This window comes from Tiliqua scincoides, chromosome 12 (genome assembly GCF_035046505.1).
Source record: "Tiliqua scincoides isolate rTilSci1 chromosome 12, rTilSci1.hap2, whole genome shotgun sequence".
Taxonomy (NCBI): domain Eukaryota; kingdom Metazoa; phylum Chordata; class Lepidosauria; order Squamata; family Scincidae; genus Tiliqua; species Tiliqua scincoides.
Genome location: NC_089832.1, coordinates 2,292,688 through 2,312,687, shown reverse-complemented (window position 1 = coordinate 2,312,687; position 20,000 = coordinate 2,292,688). Strand labels below are relative to the sequence as shown.

General features: G+C 48.0%; 1 protein-coding gene across 2 annotated transcripts in view; it reads right to left on the bottom strand.

The window, feature by feature from the left end:
* Positions 1-6,179: 6,179 nt before the first annotated feature.
* The window catches only part of DOCK11 (dedicator of cytokinesis 11), a 101,153-nt gene continuing 87,332 nt past the window's right edge, over positions 6,180-20,000 (bottom strand). For both annotated transcript variants that reach the window (XM_066640257.1, XM_066640258.1), the window contains 6 exons: positions 17,274-17,420; positions 15,206-15,416; positions 14,367-14,557; positions 12,864-12,964; positions 10,712-10,850; positions 6,180-6,643 (listed from right to left, as the gene is read on the bottom strand). In XM_066640257.1, the coding sequence (XP_066496354.1) occupies positions 6,524-6,643; positions 10,712-10,850; positions 12,864-12,964; positions 14,367-14,557; positions 15,206-15,416; positions 17,274-17,420 (909 nt within the window). In that variant the 3' untranslated portion in view covers positions 6,180-6,523. The remainder of the gene's footprint in view (positions 6,644-10,711; positions 10,851-12,863; positions 12,965-14,366; positions 14,558-15,205; positions 15,417-17,273; positions 17,421-20,000) is intronic.

The following is a 20,000-nucleotide window of genomic DNA, read 5'->3' as shown; positions in this document are numbered from 1 at the left end:
TCCATGCTCTGGAGGACTGGACCTGAGGACAGGGCTTCTGGCAGGGTTTAAAGACCTATCTGTTTTGGCTTTGGAGGAGGGACCCTTTTGACACTGGTTGCTGCTTTATGCCATGTTATAGCTCTTTTACATTTTGAATCTGTGCTTGTATCGTTTTTTAATTTTAATTGCTTTACTTGATTTTATTTTAATGCTTTTATTTAGATCATTTATCTTCTGTACACTTTGTTTGCTGTACACTGCTTGGAGTTTTAGAAATGCACTATATAAATCTTTTAAAATAAATAAATAAATAAATAAATAAATAAATAAATAAATAAATGTAGCTGAGGAAGACCAAGAAGGTTCCCTGCCCCAAAGAGGCTACACTAGAAAAAAGGAAGTGGTAGTGGTTGTCTCTATGGCAAAGAGTCTTTAGTGGTAGTCTCTATGGCAAAGGCCAGAAGCTAATACCTGGTAAAGTGTATATATTTGCTATGTTATATTTATTATTGTCTGTGGACTTCCAATATGCCAATAAAGGTTTACCAAAGTAAGTAAAAGGAACACAAGGGAGACTCCAACAAACAGCCACTGGAAGGGATGTGCTGTGCTGGGATGACCAGGGACAGCGGCTTCCCCCTTGCTAAATATGAGAGAGTGACTGCTTCAGAAACAAAGACATCACTGCTTTGTTGGCAGCAGTGTGAATGCCCAGACCTGGGAACACGCAAAGGCTTTTTTAGATCTGAGCAGGAAAAGCCATTGAGCTGAGAGTTGGGGGGGGGGGCTGTTCTGGACAATGGCAGTCACACATGAGGCACAGTAGGACAGGTCCCTCACAGCTCCACAGGCGCTCAGCTCTGCACATCTTGACAGTGCGACAAAGGGTACGTTGCCAAAAAAATAACCCAGAACCAAATACACTCAAGTGGTTTTTTAAGCCATGTTATACCACAGGTCCCTCCCTGTTCCCTATTAAAAATAAACCAACAGAGGTGTGCTCTTGGCTTGGGGCCTCTGCCCTCCATAAATGACAACCCTGATCTGCTTTAAGGACCCAAGAGATGGAGAATTCATTTATTTATTTTTATGCTACCCCCTCCTCCAAGGAGCTCAGGGTGGGGGTACATGGTTCCTCCCCTCCTTCTGTCCTCACAACATGTCAGGCAGGTGAGGTGGCTGTGAAGTAGGTGAGGCTGCGAGAGAGTGACTGGGCCAAGGTCATCCAGGAAGCGGAGAGGGGATTTGCACCTGCATCTTCCAGGTCTAAGTCCAACACCAGAACCACGACACAATCCTAGGGATGACAACTCCACATTTGCAACTTAAAACACTCAGAGCACACAGTCGGCTGGTACAAACACCTTTTTCAGGCCAAGAAGTGCTGCCGCTGTTTCCGGCGGTGGTGGGAAAGAGTCAGAGTTTCTGTTTCCTTAAACAGCTGCCTGACAGGTAGTCAATTGTCATTGGAAACTCCCCTCTCTTCTCATGCCCACTGCTATGTTTGCAGGTCGGGCAAAATTTTACCTGAGCTGCGCTTCACCCGCGCATGGTTTTGCGCAATCTGAAAAGTGCTGGAACAGAAAGATTGAGTGAGCAGCACTTCCTGTTTTCGCTTAACGTTCCAAGAGAAACATGTGCAGACCTGCCGCTCTGTAGCCCCTCCTGTTGTTGATAAGTCAAGGAGCATGCCTATGAAAGTACTCACCCTTGGGCTGGGGGGGGGGTAGCTTGTGTCTCTCTTGATGGCTGTCCAAATCTCCCTAGGAATATTCAGCCCCCCACCCCTGGACAGTCAGGGCTGAGACCCACCACGCTTTATCAGTCAGGGTTGGGAAGGGAATATCTTTTGGGGGAGATGGGGGGATTTGATTGGGCAATGTTACACGTTGTGAGGGTAGTTGTGTAAGTGTTGGTTTTGGGTGGGGAGGTGACTGTGGGAAGAAATATGCCAAAACAGTGTGCACTCAAGAGATAAAACAGGTAGTTCCCCTTTAGCACATGTGAAGGACGGATGCACAGAACTGTTGTCAACAGAGCAACCGCCTATGTAGTGATTGCAGAGGGGCTGTTTGGGGGTCACACCCTGTCCATACCCAGGATTCCAGGTTTAGTTCCAGTATCTGCAGTTGAAAAGGTTCTCAGAGAGCAGGGTTCAGAAAGATCCTTCGATACCTGAGATTTAGGAGGAGCAGTCTGGGCCAGGACAGTGCAGCCTGGTGTTTGACTTAGACCTGGAAGATCCAGGTTCAAATCTCTGATCAGCCACGAAACACCGTGGGTAAGCTCGGGACAGTCTCTCCCTCTCAGCCTCAACTACCTCACAGGGTTGTTGTGAGGGCAAAAGGAGGGAGGAACCATGTACACCACCCTGAGCACCTTGGACAGAGGATGGTGTAAAAATGTGAAATATAAAACACAAGTGGTTTAGATATCTGACTGTCTTAAGGTGGCTTCATGTGCCACTCTTATGGGACGTGCCCATATATCAGTGATGGAGCTAATGAAATGTTCCAGGTTTCAATCCTTGATCTCCCCCCTGTTCGAGGGGCCCTGGAGTGCCACTGTGCGTAAACAGTGCCATGGTGCCAGGGCCACAAGATGTCATAACCTCAGAAGAGGACAAGGCACCCCAAAATGTAGGACTTCCCCCAAAATGTAGGACACAACAAAATAAAAGCAAAAACACTTGTATATTGATTTCCACATGTGCTGCCTCCGATGCATCCTCGGCATCACCTGGCAGGACAAAGTTCCAAACAACACAGTCCTGGAACGTGCTGGAATCCCTAGCATGTATGCACTACTGAAACAGAGACGCCTGCGTTGGCTCGGTCATGTCGTGAGAATGGATGATGGCCGTATCCCAAAGGATCTCCTCTATGGAGAACTCGTGCAAGGAAAGCGCCCTACAGGTAGACCACAGTTGCAATACAAGGACATCTGCAAGAGGGATCTGAAGGCCTTAGGGATGGACCTCAACAGGTGGGAAACCCTGGCCTCTGAGCGGCCTGCTTGGAGGCAGGCTGTGCAGCATGGCCTTTCCCAGTTTGAAGAGACACTTGGCCAACAGACTGAGGCAAAGAAGGAAGGCCCATAGCCAGGGAGACAGACCAGGGACACACTACACTTGCTCCCGGCGTGGAAGGGATTGTCACTCCCGAATTGGCCTTTTCAGCCACACTAGACGCTGTGCCAGAACCACCATTCAGAGCGCGATACCAGAGTCTTTCGAGACAGAAGGTTGCCAACAACAAGTATTGATTTCATGTGGTTAATTTAAACACTATACAGGTCCAACCTTGTTATAAACGGGTTTTTTATACACAGATTTGACTTAGCATGAATAGCCACTGCAAATGGGAAGGAACGTGCTGATCCCTGGAGAAGGTGAAAAAATCCATCCCTTTAAAATCACAATTTTAAAAAAACTGCTTTTCTCACTGTTGTAGAGAGACAGTTATGCAAGGGATCATTCCATTCTTCAGCTGAGCCAGGCAAAGGCAGGGGGTCCTTTGCATTTCTAATTGCTGGCTGCGTCTCTACAACAGTAAGAAAAACTATTTTTAAACCACAATTGTAAAGAGATGTGTTTTTTTAATTTTTTTAAACTGCTTTTATTTAACACATTTTATGGTATCAGCAAGGGAGTCCCAGAATCAAACCCTTGCAGATGTCGAGGCATGACCTTAGTCCATTAAGAGTGGCAAGAAACCTGGAAGTGGGTCTTTAAATCTATTTTTCCACTGTTTTTTAATCCACAGATTTTTTTTAATCCACTAGGGGTCCCGGAACGAAACCCTAGTGGATAACGAGGGATGACCTGTATTACTTATTATTAAATTTAAAACTATATTACATATAATTTATTAATTACAAGAAGGCTATGTGCTGCCTGCAAGGGCCAGCTCACAGGGAAAAGGAGGACATTTAAGTTCTTTTCCAGGATACAAGGCTAAAAAAAGAGGACATGATGTCCTGGAAAAAGAGGATGTCTGGTCACCCTGCATGGGGCCAGACACCCATTGTCTGCCTCAGTTTCCTCTGCTCACACCCGAAATTGCAATTCCTGATAAGATGGAAAAACTAAACAGTTCCAGCTCTCATTGAGGCAGTGCACATCCTTTGCAAAACACCTAGAAGAAAAAGCAGAAGAAAATTAAGATAGAGGCAACCGTTTACTGTATATATAAAATTGGCAGCTTTCTTGGGAATTCCTGGAACTGTTTGCTGGACCTAATATAGGCATAACAGTAACAGAATCTCTCTTTCATGGTGTCTCCCTGTTTTTTGTTCTTGATTTCTGACACATTAGCCCATGGCCCGGAGCGTATTTTAAGGAGGAAATGTGCTAAAGAAGGAATTCCCCAGGTCCACACACAGCATTTTCCAGCATGGGAGAGAAGAGACAGACCTCTCCGCCCCCACCCAACCCCTTTCACAGTTGGCAGCTATTTTAGCAGAATCCTTAGACATTTCCTACAGGGTACTGCTTTGGATGTGAAACTAGTTCAGTCTATCCACGGTCACGGAATCAAGGACAAGAAACTGGAAGAGTGGGTGTGTTTTATCTTTTTGGAATTCCTGGATGCATTTGCCGGATCTAATATTGATTTAATAATGTCATAAATCAGAACTTTTAAAAAATTAAAGATATTTATATACTGCTTTTCAACAAAACAAGTTCACAAAGCGGTTTACAGAGAAGATCAGCGAGTTAAATGGCTCCCTGTCTCAAAAGGGTTCAGATCAATGATGGGAGTGGGGGGGTGATTGGGCCATAGCTGTGTGGTCAAGGTCCTCTTTGCATGCCGAAGGCCCCAGCATGCAAACTCTTCGATAGAGTGAGAAGTCTGGCTGAGCATGGATATGCCATGGACACAGTGCACTCAGGTTTAAACAAAGCATTTGCAAAATCTCCCATGAAATCTTTGTGGATATTATGGTGAGATGTGGGCTAGATCAGTGGTCTTCAATCTTTTTCTTGCCATGACACCCAATATATAAATATATTAATAAATGCAGTATAACACTGGGGACCTCACTGTCTATTCTGCCCCCCCCTCCCAGGACCCTATCTGCCCACCCCACTCCACACCCATTGCCACCCACTCCCCACTCCCATAATATACCCCCAGCACTGTTCACTGTAACCAAATATTCTTATTAGAGATAGCAGAATAAGTTGCCATGAAGCCTGGCACTAGTGAAAGCTATTTTAGCGCAATTGCTAAGCACCTGAGCAGGGCTGGGACACAATCTCCTTGAATCCGAAGGGGTAGACCAGATGCCTCCACCTTTACCTGATGTCCTCTAGTTCAGTGGTCTTCAACATTTTCTGAAAGTTGCCACGACCCCAAAACTGAGGCTTTGAGACCGCATTGGGGTTCCAACCCCAAGGCTGAAGAACGTTGTCCTAGATCAATGATCTTCAATCTTTTTCATGGCGCAATCCCTCACCCAAATTAATAAAGTATGAGATTGAGATTCACCACCAATCCTGCCTCCTCCTAGGATCTGATCCACCTATGCTTGCACCTGTTGCTGCCCACATCCAGCCCATTTCCCCCCACTTTTGTGTCTTCACAATAACCCTGTAAGGTAGCAAAGTGAGCAGGACCAGCCTTAGGACCTGCGGGACAAGACAGCAAGAGGAGGCTATGCAGGATTATATCAAGAACTCAGTTTGGATAAGGCAGAGGAGGCAACTAAGATGTCAAGTCCAATGGGGAATGGTTAAAAGAGCTTAGTTTGTTCAGCCTGGAGAAGACTAAGAGGAGACACCATAACCAGCTTCATTCCTGTCACACAGGGAGGGGACTGGCCTTGCTTTCTGTGGCTCCTGAAGGCAAGATTAGAACCAATGGGCTGAAATGACTGGGAAGCAGATTTAGGCTAGACACAGGGAAGCACTTCTGCTGTCAGAGCTGCCCAGCATTGGAACAATCTGTCTCATTCACCTGTGGGCTCTCCCTTGTTGGAGGTTTTCCGGCAGAGGATGGATGGCCACCTGTCAAGTTGCCGGCACAGAGAAGGGGGTTGGATTAGATGACCTCTAAGGTCCCTGTCAACTGTGACAATTCTGTAAGATTTGGCACCAAGATCTTTCTTTTTTGATGGAGACGACGCAGCCCATACACCTATGCTTTTAACATGCCCGACAAAACTGGAAGCCGTGTTTATGTACAAAACAGCGTTACATTTTATTATATTCCATTGTACAACTTTACATGGTACAGTTTTTAAGTTCATCCTTCAGAACAGCGTGGTTTGATAAGTGCCTTCTGGTGTCTTGTATGGATCTGACAACCACACACCCACACACTCGCAGCACACACACGCAAAGAGACAGACGGGGAGGCACTTCCGTGGATAGCTTGTGAAACAAAGCAAGTACCCTGTTTGAACGCTTGTGGGCGGAAAAATAAAATATGGAGTCTATACTGCTGACGTGCCTGAAGGTTACCGTTGTTCAGGCAAAGCTTGGGAGTATTCCTGAGAGAGGCCTGCGAAATGCCCACGGGCTACCCCTGGGTCTCCTTCAAAGATCGGGAGTAGATCTCAGAGAGCCGTAGCCGTCCCCTGAAGTCCCGCTGATGGCACAGAACACGTGTAGGGTGTTGTGTACCCACGAGGAATGGATCGTGTCCTCTTGGTAGATCTAGAAACAGAGCGTTAAGTTGGCCCATTAACCAAAGCACCTTATCTGCTCCGTGCACACTTCAAAGTTGTTTCGACAACATAAAAAAGGAAATGTAAGCATGTTACCCAATTGCGTCTTCAGAGCTGTTATTGCAAAGGCAGCATTTAAGACAAAAACAAAGAGAGTGGGAAAGAGAAGTTATTCATTTGGCAATAAGGCACTCTTAGAATGTCCACTCTGTGCTTTTCATTCACAAGCAATCAGAAATATGACGCACCCGGCAGGGCCAAAAGAGATTATCCAGCAAAGCTCCTCCTGTGACAGGAAGATGTTTATTTATATCATGATTTTACTAGAAGCTTCCAGCCAAGGAACTCCCACAGGCTGTTCTAGGAAGCGGGTTTTGTTTCTGCTTGGACAGCTGGAAAGAGATTCCAAAGGTCTAGCTTCCAGTTCTTGTCGAATTCTTCCACAAACCTTTATGGGGACAGCAATTCAGGGGACAGACACCAGTCCTTGAAGCCTGCTGAGCTTCCAGGGATGATCTCTTAGGCATTGTTGCAGCTGCCTATGTAGGCAGTTAGGGGCCCAGCCCTATCCAACACTGCAGCACTGATGCAGCCACGAGGTAAGGGAACAAACATTCCCTTACCTGGAGGTGGCCTCTGGGACTGCCCTCCTCTGCAGGGTGCAGCGTACATCCTGTTGGCGCGGCTGCATCCATTCTGGAAAGATGGATAAGACTGGGCTCTAGATGATTGATGGTCACCAGCTCTGCTGGATCAGTCTGGAAGGCCCATCTAGCCCAGAATCAAGGCAACCCCCACCCAATGCATGGCACAAAGGCAACAGCCTCTGCTACTGCTGCATCCCAACACCTGCTGTGCAAAGCTTCCACCTGCCGATTATGATGAACAGCCAGGGACAGCCCTTTCATTCTCTTCGCATTTCTTTTCAGAGTCACCTAAGCCAGTGGTCCTCACTGCATCCAGGGATGGCCTGAGGAGTTGAAACCCCTAAGATTTCCAGGGAGACACAACCAACCAGGGCCAATGTTGACACCCACATTCCAGAAAGAGTCCCTGCACAGTTGAGACCCCAGAGAGTGTGGAATTCAGGGGCGTTGGCTCAGGTGGGTCTGGAAGGAGGGCACGGTCTGCTTTACTGCCCCAGCGAAGCAAAGCTGGCCTGCTGTGTAGTCTTCCTCAGTTTACTGGAAGCACCTTCATGCACAGCAAGCAAGATAATGCACAGCAAAAAAGACTTTGGGCGCCCCTTCCCTGAACTCTGGGGATAAAGATGGGGGGGGGGTGTTCCTTAATGTACAAGCCCCATCTTCTGACTCCCACCATTTTCACCAAATCACAGCTCCTCCCTGTAACCTCTGAAAAACAGTAGCTAAGGGGATCGCGTCACAAAAGATTCAGGGGATGTATCCCCCCTTGCTGCCCCCCCCCCGATAATGCCAACACTGTACCTTCTCTGAAGCTCGGGACTAGCATAAGGAAGACAGAACCTTTGAACCTTCCCCCACCCGTGGGTGGGGGTGTCTGCACATTTCTAAGTGGCACAAGACGAAAACTAATTGACAAGGAAGATGAAGCATTTACTCCTCACTGTCAGGATAATAATTCTGCAGACCATCAATACCCCAAAAAACTCCCCCGAATCGTGCTCTTCCAGGAACCAGAGGCCCTTGTAGGATTCTTCAGTGTTCTGGCTCCTGTAAGGGCTTTACTGCACCTGAAGGCAGTTAACAGGCTTGCGTTTTGGTAACAGAGCCCAGAGACAGTTTTTGGAGTGCTGTGAAGACTTACTTAAAAGGGAACAGAAGATTAATCCACCTGGACATTTTCTTTTGGGGGGGGGGGTTATGGTTCCATTGGGGTGCCACCACCACAGTTGTGATGTTTGTTACTTAATTAAGGTTTCATCCTCCCTTTTTCCAAGGGGCACAGGGCAGTACAGATAGTTCTGCCTCACTCTCGCATTTGTATCCTCACCACAACCTTGTTCAACATGACAATAGCCATGTTGTCAACAGCGGACAGGAGCTGAGGCCAATTTGGATGAAGACAGAGACGTGCTTTAATCCTCTCCAGCACCATTTTCCCAATCCAGATTGGCTTCTGGTAGCTATTTGCTCCAGGAGGAAAGTACCCCCTGCCCAGCTGCTACTAACAAAAGAAAATTTAAGACTATTACAGTCGATTATACATGTAACCCTGCATGTTTGGCCTAGAGTCACAAAGCCCTCTGGGTGACCAGGGATTAAGTACTCCCTTTCACTCAAGCCCACCTCATTGGGTTGTTGTGAGGATAAAGAAGTGGAAGGGAGAGAACCACATATGAGGACCTGAGCTCCTTGGAGGGACATTTAAAAAAGAAAAAAGAAGTAGTTAAATAAATAACTTCAAGGGGGACACACACCATGAAATGGGGGTTTGTAACCAGAAACCTCTATTTCTTCACGGTAAGCCACAAACTGATCTAGCTGCACCCAGAAGGTGTGGTCTTAGTTCCTTTTTAATTTTTTTTTTAAACTGTGGTCGACAGGACTCTAAGGTTCTTCTGCATTCGTGCAGATGCAAAATCTGGGTTTTTGCAGAACATGGAGATTTTATTGCTGGTGGTGTAAGGGGCTGAGGTTGGAGAAGGGAAAAGAATGCTTGTTGCAGAAAAAGAGATGGAGGTGAGCAGAACAGGGTGACCCAACAAACGCAGAGTTGTGGCCTCTGACTGCTGGGAGAGATGATGTCCTTTAGGTCTGAATATTTAAGCAGACAGTGCTCACACAATGATTTCATGCATCCTGAGGACTAGTTTAATTTTCCAAAAGTGACAATGGGATCTGGGCACAACAAAATGCAGCACACTGCAATCACCAAGGTTTCAAGACCCCTGACTGCAACTGGAAATTTGCATGAAGTTTTTCCGTTTCTTGCTCTTTTTCCAACGTTAGAATCGGCCCTGCAGCTTTTTTTTTTTTGCAGCCTCGCTCATTCCCCAACATCCTCTTTAAAGAGGTGCCAGGCCAGGCCTGAGGTTCCACAGCACAGGAGAGAAGGAAGGAAGGAAGAAAGAAAAACATAACACTCAGCTTGTTTGAATAATAATCTGGAGGGCGTCAACAATGTGAGCCTGTTCCATCGGAGAGGTCCGTTTTCCGAGTTGGGTACAAACAGACTGAAGAAGGCTTCATGCCATCTGTATGCAAATCTAGCTGCAGGAAGCCTGAAGGGAACGGGCGAGTGCACTGCAATGGGGGAAACTGGGAAGGAACAGGGGGACCTGGGGCTCCACTAATGTCTTCCAGCACTGGTACAATCATTTGCATTAATTTTGTTTGCAAGAAAGGTGTTTGCAGGCAGGCAGACCTCAGCAAGGAGAAGACTCCAGGTGCTTGGGGGGCACTGATAGGGATGCTGGTTTGTCCAAATCTGTTCATCCAGCTTTTAACCTTTTTCTCAGGCAAAGAGGCAGCCAAGATTAGTTTTGGGCCACTCCTGGGCTCCAGCATCTCCCCCATTTTTCAAGGTCTGGTAGTGCCCCACTCTAGAAAGTTTAGGGTTGGGGGCACACATGGCAGATCTCCTTGCTTGTGGCATTTAAGCCCTGCTTCTCCCGAGACCTCTGGCCTGATCCTCACACCCTGATTCCATCATCCTCATTGGTTCCTGTGACCACTTCTGTTCCCTCTCTTGGGAGGGAACAACCTGGACCATGACACGCCTCCCAGCAGATCCCTACTCTGAGCACAGCTTTGCGCGTGCATTTCATGGAAAGGTACTTCGGGAGCCGATCCGGGCTGAAAAGTGGGGTATAAATGAATTAAAATAAATTCTCACTAATAACCAAGTTTGGACAATTGGCATCTCAGCCTGTCTTCTTTCCTCTCCCCGCTTTCTCCACTGCCTTTCTCTGACTGTAGGCTTCCTGGGAACAGGGACCTGTCTGTCAGGGACTCTGTTAAAGTGCCAGTGACATGGTACGTGCAAATATTAACGAAATCAGCTGTTGGTTTCTGGCTGCCTCCCTTGACCTTGTCTGGAGGCACTCTTTTGGAAAGGACCACCCAGGCCCTACCTGCTCATGGATGATGTCTGAGAGCTCTTTCACCATGTCCCTGAAGTTGGATTTCAGCCCTTCATGATATTCTGCTTGGTCCTCTTTGATGAGCCGTTCATTGAATTCCAGGGCAATTCCACAGGCTTGTATAAACTTCCTGGATCGGAGAGGGAAAGAGAGAGAGGGAGGGAAAAAAAGGGCACAAGATTTCTGGTGCTCCTCAAGCAGGTTGCAGCCACAGAACAAACAGGTGTGTGTCAACATTGGCACTTGCATGCCAGAATGAACCTCCCTGCAAGCTGATCCAGGAGCTGCCTGTTCTTTGTAGGTGCACCTCCCTAGGCAGAGCACTGAGGCAAAGGCTCTTGGCACAGGAGATCACTGTAGGGCATCACATAAACACGGCCACGTTATCTGTTTAACCCAGGGGTGCCCAAACCCTGGCCCTGGGGCCACATGCGGCCCTCGAGGCCTCTCAATGCGGCCCTCAGGAAGCCCCCAGTCTCCAATGAGCCTCTGGCCCTCCAGAGATTTGTTGGAGCCCGCACTGGCCTGACGCAACTGCTCGCAGCGTGAGGGCGACTGTTTGACCTTTCACATGAGCTGTGGGATGAGGGCTCCCTCCACTTCTTGCTGTTTCACATCTGTGATGCAGTAGCAGCAGCAAAGGAAAAGCCAGCCTTGCTTTGTGCAAGGCCTTTTATAGGCCTTGAGCTATTGCAAGACCTTCATTCATTCATATAAGTTTGTCTTTAATATAGTCATTTATGTAAACTTATGTAAATTTATTCAAATTTTAAATGTAAATTAATTCTTTTTTCCCCCGGCCCCCGACACAGTGTCAGAGAGCTGATTTGGCCCTCCTGCCAAAAACTTTGGACACCCCTGGTTTAACCCAAGGGAGTTAAAACAGAGCGGCAAAGGAACCCAAATGGCATAGTGGCACCTTGCATACTTCGATCCCAGGGCGGGGCTGTGGCTCAGGGGCAGAACATATACTCTTGTCTTGCCCATTCCTGGCAGAATTTCCAGGTGATGCTGGGAAGAACCCTTCTCTATCTGGTATCCTGGAGGGCGGCTGCCAGTCAGTGCAGGTGATATTGTCTTCGGTGAACCAAAGGTTTGACTCAGTATGGCAGCATCATATGTAGACTAACAAAGATAATGAATGAAGTGTTTTCATATCCCCCCCCCCCAATTTGTCCAGGGTTCAGCTATGACGTTACCGAACATGGTGCACAAATCAGGAGAGAGAGAGTTCCTGGGGCCCCCTTTGCACATTACGGTTTTGATAGCCCGCCACAGTCATTTCCTCATGTCACAAAGGCTGTGCCCACCATCTCAAGGGCAGTATGGCGCAGCTTCTGCTGGGCTGCTGTGAAGGTCACACTATGCACTAGGCCAGTGTTTCCCAGTCTTTGGTGTCTGACAATACCCTGGTGTGCTGCAAATGCAGCATGTGGTACCTGGAAGTGACAGATCATTGCCAGTTACTTCCAGGTTCAGAAACTGCACAGGATTCTACAAACAGAGGTAAGAGGCTCAGGGTGGGAGGGAGGACCTTTCTCATCATGCAAAAAACACGCACAGGAGCTCAGCCTGCCGAACTGAGCCACCTACTGCCGTTTGTAGTGTCCTGTGTGGTCTCGCTGCTGGCTAGCAAGCGGCCCGCGATGCCCCATGAAGTGCCTCAAGATACCCCAGGGCATCACGATGTACAGCCTGGGGATCCCTGCATTAGGCTGATGCAGTGTAGCGGCTAACCAAAATCTCAGGCTTATCTACTCAGAAGTAAGACTTGCTGAACTCAAGGGGACTCCCTCTCAGGTAAGTGGGTACTGGATGGCCATCTCAGAGACTGAGCACAAATCAGGACTTCTCCAGGTAGAATCTCACCTCTGCTATAAACTCACTAGGCGGTCTTTTTCAAGCCACTCTGTCTCAGGTGGACTCAGTTTTCCCCATCTGCATTATGGGGACACTAAGGACTACAGCAGAAGAATACATGTGAAGTGCTTTCCGCAGTCAGAAAGTGCTATGTAAATGCTGAGTACTCTTATTTGTCAGTGCCTGATGGAAGAGCATGTGGGAACATCACATATGTCAACTTCAGTTCCATAGTGGAAAAGAGGCAAGATATAAATAGATAAATGCGTAAAATAAAACCTACCTGAACATTTCTTTCAACTCATTCACCTTCTTGCTGGGGTATTTACTGGAATGCGCATCATCTAGGAAGGCCCTTGCGTAAGCCAGTGGGCCAGCATTCACCTGAACAAGCAAACAGAGAAGCTGAGCTTGGACCGAACTGCAAATCAGCACAAAACAAGGACATAATGAGTCCTGCTGGATTCAGCCAAGGGCCCAACTGGTTCCCACAGTGGCCAACCAAATTGCTGCTCCTGAAGCCAAGAGCCTCCTCTTACTGTTGTCCTAAAGCTGTGACCTGTCTTCCATTCAAATACAACTCTGAGACCCAACCAAATGGCTTCAGTATGGTCAAGTAGTGCAACACCAAACCTGAAGCACAGGATGGCATCTCTCAACCCCCTGCCGGACCTTCCTCGCTCTTCCTTGTTCCTCCTTCCTGTCAAGCACACACAATCCTGATTACAAGCAGCCTCTTTCCCTTACGTGCCCCCTACTCCTATTTCCATGTTTCCAACTACTAAGTAGAGAGACTAGGATGGAGTAGTGGTTTCGGAGTTGGACATAGACCCGGAAGATCCAAGTTCAAATTCCTGCTCAGCCACAAAGCTTCCTGGGTGACCTTGGGCCAGTCACTCCCTCTTAGCGGGGCTGTGAGGACAACAAAAGGGGAAGAACTATGGACACCACCCTGAGCTAATTGGAGGAAGGGTGGCATAAAAATGTGAAAAACAGAACAACGCCCTGATTCAGCCAGTGTAGTGCCACCTTAATTCTTTATGATTAGTTACTTTGATCACTGTAGCACCAGTACTACACAGTGCATACACAACGGAGGCAGCAGGTCTCTGTCTGAGGTGTCCTTAGCTGAAATCTCGACAAGTGGGGTGAGAGAAAGGAAGAGGCTAAACTAACAAAGGGCTGAATATGGGCAGGAGGTCTGGTCTAGAGGGTTGAGTCTCCATTTGCCTGAAGATAACATCCGAAGGTCGCCAGTTCGAGGCCACCGGCACCATGAGACCTTGAAGCAGCTGACAAGCTGAGCCAAGTTATTCCATCTGCTCTGAGCGTGGGAGGATGGAGGCCAGAATGTGCGGCCAGATCAAGAAAGAAACATCTGAATGTTTTGGTTTCTTGAAAGATAGAACCTTTCAAATTGTAAAAATCCCTACGGGGATTTAAATTGCCTGCCTATGTAAACCGCCTTGAATAAAGTCCGAGGAGAAATCTGAGGACCAAGAAAGGTGGTATAGAAATACCTGTATTATTATTATTATTATTATTATGAGCTGACTGGTACTTGGGGTTCATTGCTACTGGGGTGAGGGTTAAGGTTTAAGCCCATGGAGTCACTCAAAAGAACCAGCAACTATCTCTGGCAAACCGTACGTCTGATTGATTTCAAAGGCTCCAGCCCCATCTGCGGTCTGATGAGTTAATGATTTCTCAAGAGCAAACCAGCCTCCGTGCCAGTGAGGGCTGACAGACAGGGTGTGAAGGGCAGGCCGTGTTATTTCCCGCTCACCTGAACCGACACCGCGCCCTGCAGCTTCAGCTGGAGCTGGATCATGTCGACGTCGGGCGAGGCACACAGCTGCTGCAGTTCGGCCGCCTTGGCTTTTATTTCGTCAGTTGCCACGTCGATCGGCTTCAGGTTGACTTGGTGCTCGTAATTGACGGGAATCCTCTTCTTAACGTAGGGGAAAGAGTTGGATGCTGGTGGGCGAGAGCAAACGGAGTGAGCAGCAGGCACACAGTTCAAGGCCCAAAGCGAAGCCAAAGACGGTGCAGAGCTGCACGTACTTCTGTAGACCGTGACAGCCACCCAAGGCCCTCATGGATTGCTTCCCTGTAGGGACGAGGGCATTGGAGGTGCTCAGCTGACTACGGCGGATGTTCCTTGTGTCATGAAGGGCTGCAACCTTTCACTGATACAATCTGCGGTTTTGCTTACGCTGCATATGCCTGTTCGTGCATTAATCACCAGGTTTTTACGCAGCTTACGGTGCTATCCTGTGCGTGGCTGACTTGGGCATGTCCCGTTTTGTTCTGCGATGCTCAGGGCTTGGAAAACGTGTTTCAGACCACAGCCTAAAATACTTGAAACCGCAGATAGCCCCATAATCCAAAGCTGCATTTCTGGAATGAGAGCCTGAGCACAGACTTGTAGCACCAAATATCTCAGTGCCCCTCAGTACTACGGGCCGTCTTTTCATGAATCTCTTTCTTGGATTCTGCCCTCTCTGACTGCTCCCCATCTCTCAATGCCATTGGCCAATTTGCTGTGACATCACAGCAGGTTCTGCAGGCAGACCCGCCATAGCCCTGGCCCCTCCCTGCACCGTTCCGGAAGGCCAAACTCACTTGTAAGGATTGTCCGCCTCTTGCACTGCTCCTCCACACTCCCGTGCTTCTTCCCAGACAAGGTGTAAGGGGTCTCAAACACAAATCTGCTGATGTTGTGGTTCCTTTCGAAATCGGTCTTCCTTTCCAAGAGCTCTTTCTCGTCGAAGAAAGGCTTTAAGTACGTCACTTGGATGTGGGCGTATTTGGGGTCCAGGTCTTTGACATTCACCTGAGGAGAGAAAGAGAAGCTGGTGACATCTGTCAAGGGGAGAGGCTCAACCCAACCCAAGTACTACGACATCTGCGTCCTGGTCAAATGCACCCTGGGAAACTGATGTCCCTGGACATTCACATCTGGGTTATTTTTTGCATACCACTATAACTAATAATAATAATACAGGTATTTCTATATCGCCTTTCTTGGTCCTCAGATTTCTCCTCGGACTTTATTCAAGGCGGTTTACATAGGCAGGCAATTTAAATCCCTGTAGGGATTTTCACAATTTGAAAGGTTCCATCTTTCAAGAAACCACAACATTCAGATGTTTCTTTCTTGATCTGGCTGCACATTCTGGCCTCCATCCTCCCACGCTCAGAGCAGATGGAATAACTCGGCTCAGCTTGTCAGCTGCTTCAAGGTCGCACGGTGCCGGTGGCCTCAAACTGGCGACCTTCGGATGTTATCTTCAGGCAAATGGAGGCTCAACCCTCTAGACCAGACCTCCTGCCCAACTAGGCAACAAACTCCATGTTGTAGATCCTAAAACTCTTATCCCAGTCCTAACCCTAATCCTATCCTTGTGTTTGAAAAATAGTAAGTACATCTAATATAAATATTCATATATTGGGATACAAATGTCCAGGGCACACAAAAAAAAAAACAAAACCAGGAACAAATGTCCAGGGACACCAACGACTTGGATGCTTTGGCTGGGACACAGTTATCCATGTCACAATGGTCCTGTCACCACCAACCCCACCCCATGGTTCAGGGCCACGATCATTTCTCGGGATCTGATACAAACTTGTAACATGCCCCTCCCCACCTGCTTTGCAAGATTAGCTGGTGTCCTTCAGCTTCTTTCAGTTCTTGCCGTTTAAGCTTTTTAACAAATCCGGCACCTCGATTTGTATCTACAGCCAGACACAGCAGTAAAGCAATAAAGCCTGTGTGTGAGTGATGCATGAATGCCCTTTGGACTCCGTCCCTGGGATCTTGTGCCAGTTCTTCTGTGTGCTCTAGAGATTGTTGGCCAAACTCATTTGCTCACACATATTCTGGGGCCTGGAAATCCTGGTAGGAGGACTGGCTCCACTTGCACTGTCTCTGAGGATCTCAATGTCCCCAGTTACTGTCCCTGGCCTCCCTTCTGTTGTTTCTTCCTTGCACACAGGAAATGCCAAAGGAAACAGAGGACTCCAGAACTTGCAGCTCTCAGGAGAGCAGGTCAGATGGGGTGGCTCTTTCAGCCTGCAAGTCTGAAGAGTTTTTGGGATAAGCAGGTCTCTCCCTTTTGGGTCAGCAGCTCAGGCTTCAATGATATGCAAAGGGCCTTTCTTCTTTACTTAAATCTTGGTAACAGGAAGGGGCGTACAATTTTTTTTTTTTAAATTTGTTGAATTAAAATGCAAAATGCGGAATTTGTGTTTTTATTCACAACTGTAAACACAATTCCAGTGTTCCTTTCTCATTACCTATAGACAGAGGTGTCTGAAAAATGGTTTGTGTTGTTATTACAGTGCAAAATCTGGTCTCTTGTGTTGTTATTTGTTAACAAAAACAAATGCCTCTAGTAGCAGGTTTGTAAGAGAACATCCCTGGATATGACTGACTGCTCAGTCTGACTGAGTGCTGGATATGCTGAGTGCTGGATATGACTGACCGCTACTGACTGCTCAGCAGAGGTGCCTCCCTAAGGCTGTCCAATCTGTTTGTCCTGGCTTTGGCCTGATCCTTTCTCCCCTTGAGAACATGAGTCACAGCTTGTGAAATCCCACAGTGGCCTGGGAGGAATGCCATCTTCATTCCTGCATGTTTGCAAGGGGCTGCTGAAAGCTGGATGGATCACATGTGTTTTGATCCCACCTTGTTTGAATCCTGGATGATCTTGACGGTCTCGGCTCCAAATTTCTCCCCGTAGAGTTTCAGCAGCCGCAGGGAGATCTCCGAGAGACCTGTCAGCTTGGGTTCTTTGTAGATGTATTCCTTTCCATCCTCCTCTTCAAAGAAAGCCTATCGTTGCACCATACACAGACAGGAAGTTGAGCAAATCCACCAATAAATGAAACTTCAAAGGGATTTAGAAAGGGACACGGAGTCTATGAAACTGATTTTCAACCCAGGGCAAAAACAGCACAAGCTGATTTTCAGTGCCACAATTCCAGGAGAATGAATGAGCAGGAGCAGGTTTCAATTTTACAAAAATTTCTTTCAGTTCTTAAAAATAGCAGTAGGAGCAACAAAATTCTCATTACTTTCTTTCCCTTTTCACTGGAATGTGTGTGGAGCAAACGTTGTGTTTGGGAAGGCAATAATCTCATTTTGCATAAGTAGAAAAAAGGCATGGGGGGAGGAGGGGGGAGTCATAAGAACATAAGAACAGCCCCGCTGGATCAGGCCATAGGCCCATTTAGTCCAGCTTCCTGTATCTCACAGCGGCCCACCAAATGCCCCAGGGAGCACACCTGATAACAAGAGACCTGCAAGGCTTCCTGGGAATTGTAGTTAAGAACATAAGAACAGCCCCACTGGATCAGGCCATAGGCCCATCTAGTCCAGCTTCCTGTATCTCACAGCGGCCCACCAAATGCCCCAGGGAGCACACCTGATAACAAGAGACCTGCAAGGCTTCCTGGGAATTGTAGTTAAGAACATAAGAACAGCCCCACTGGAGCAGGCCATAGGCCCATCTAGTCCAGCTTCCTGTATCTCACAGCGGCCCACCAAATGCCCCAGGGAGCACACCTGATAACAAGAGACCTGCAAGGCTTCCTGGGAATTGTAGTTAAGAACATAAGAACAGCCCCACTGGAGCAGGCCATAGGCCCATCTAGTCCAGCTTCCTGTATCTCACAGTGGCCCACCAAATGCCCCAGGGAGCACACCAGATAACAAGAGACCTGCAAGGCTTCCTGGGAATTGTAGTTAAGAACATAAGAACAGCCCCACTGGAGCAGGCCATAGGCCCATCTAGTCCAGCTTCCTGTATCTCACAGTGGCCCACCAAATGCCCCAGGGAGCTCACCAGATAACAAGAGACCTGCAAGGCTTCCTGGGAATTGTAGTTAAGAACATAAGAACAGCCCCACTGGATCAGGCCAGAGGCCCATTTAGTCCAGCTTCCTGTATCTCACAGCGGCCCACCAAATGCCCCAGGGAGCACACCTGATAACAAGAGACCTGCAAGGCTTCCTGGGAATTGTAGTTAAGAACATAAGAACAGCCCCACTGGATCAGGCCATAGGCCCATCTAGTCCAGCTTCCTGTATCTCACAGCGGCCCACCAAATGCCCCAGGGAGCACACCTGATAACAAGAGACCTGCAAGGCTTCCTGGGAATTGTAGTTAAGAACATAAGAACAGCCCCACTGGATCAGGCCATAGGCCCATCTAGTCCAGCTTCCTGTATCTCACAGCGGCCCACCAAATGCCCCAGGGAGCACACCTGATAACAAGAGACCTGCAAGGCTTCCTGGGAATTGTAGTTAAGAACATAAGAACAGCCCCACTGGATCAGGCCATAGGCCCATCTAGTCCAGCTTCCTGTATCTCACAGCGGCCCACCAAATGCCCCAGGGAGCACACCTGATAACAAGAGACCTGCAAGGCTTCCTGGGAATTGTAGTTAAGAACATAAGAACAGCCCCACTGGAGCAGGCCATAGGCCCATCTAGTCCAGCTTCCTGTATCTCACAGTGGCCCACCAAATGCCCCAGGGAGCACACCAGATAACAAGAGACCTGCAAGGCTTCCTGGGAATTGTAGTTAAGAACATAAGAACAGCCCCACTGGAGCAGGCCATAGGCCCATCTAGTCCAGCTTCCTGTATCTCACAGTGGCCCACCAAATGCCCCAGGGAGCTCACCAGATAACAAGAGACCTGCAAGGCCTTCTGGGAATTGTAGTTAAGAACATAAGAACAGCCCCACTGGATCAGGCCATAGGCCCATCTAGTCCAGCTTCCTGGATCTCACAGCGGCTCACCAAATGCCCCAGGGAGCACACCTGATAACAAGAGACCTGCATCCTGGTGCCCTCCCTTGCATCTGACAGAGCCCATTTCTAAAATCAGGAGGTTGCACATACGCATAATGGCTTGTAACCCATAATGATTTTTCCTCCAGAAATTTGTCCAATTCCCTTTTAAAGGCATCCAGGTGACAGATGCCGTCACCACATCCTGTGGAAATGAGTTCCACAGACCAACCACACGCTGAGTAAAGAAATATGATGGAAGCATTCAATATGATTGAAGACTGAAGACATGACTGAAGCATACAGAATTCTGCAGGGGATGGATAGAGTGGCTAGAGGGATGCTCTTTTCCCTCTCACCCAACACCAGAACCAGGGGGCATCCACTAAAATTGCGTGTTGGGAGAGTTAGAACAGACAAAAGAAAACATGCTAGTTCGTACTTAGTCTGTGGAACTCCTTCCCACAGAATGTGGTGATGGCATTTGGCCTAGATGCTTTGAAAAGGGGATTGGACAGATTTCTAGAAGAGAAGTCCACCACAGGTTACAAGCTGATAAACTTCTGGTTTTAGAAGTAGAAACCTCAGAAGGCCAGGTGCAAGGGAGTGGCAACAGAA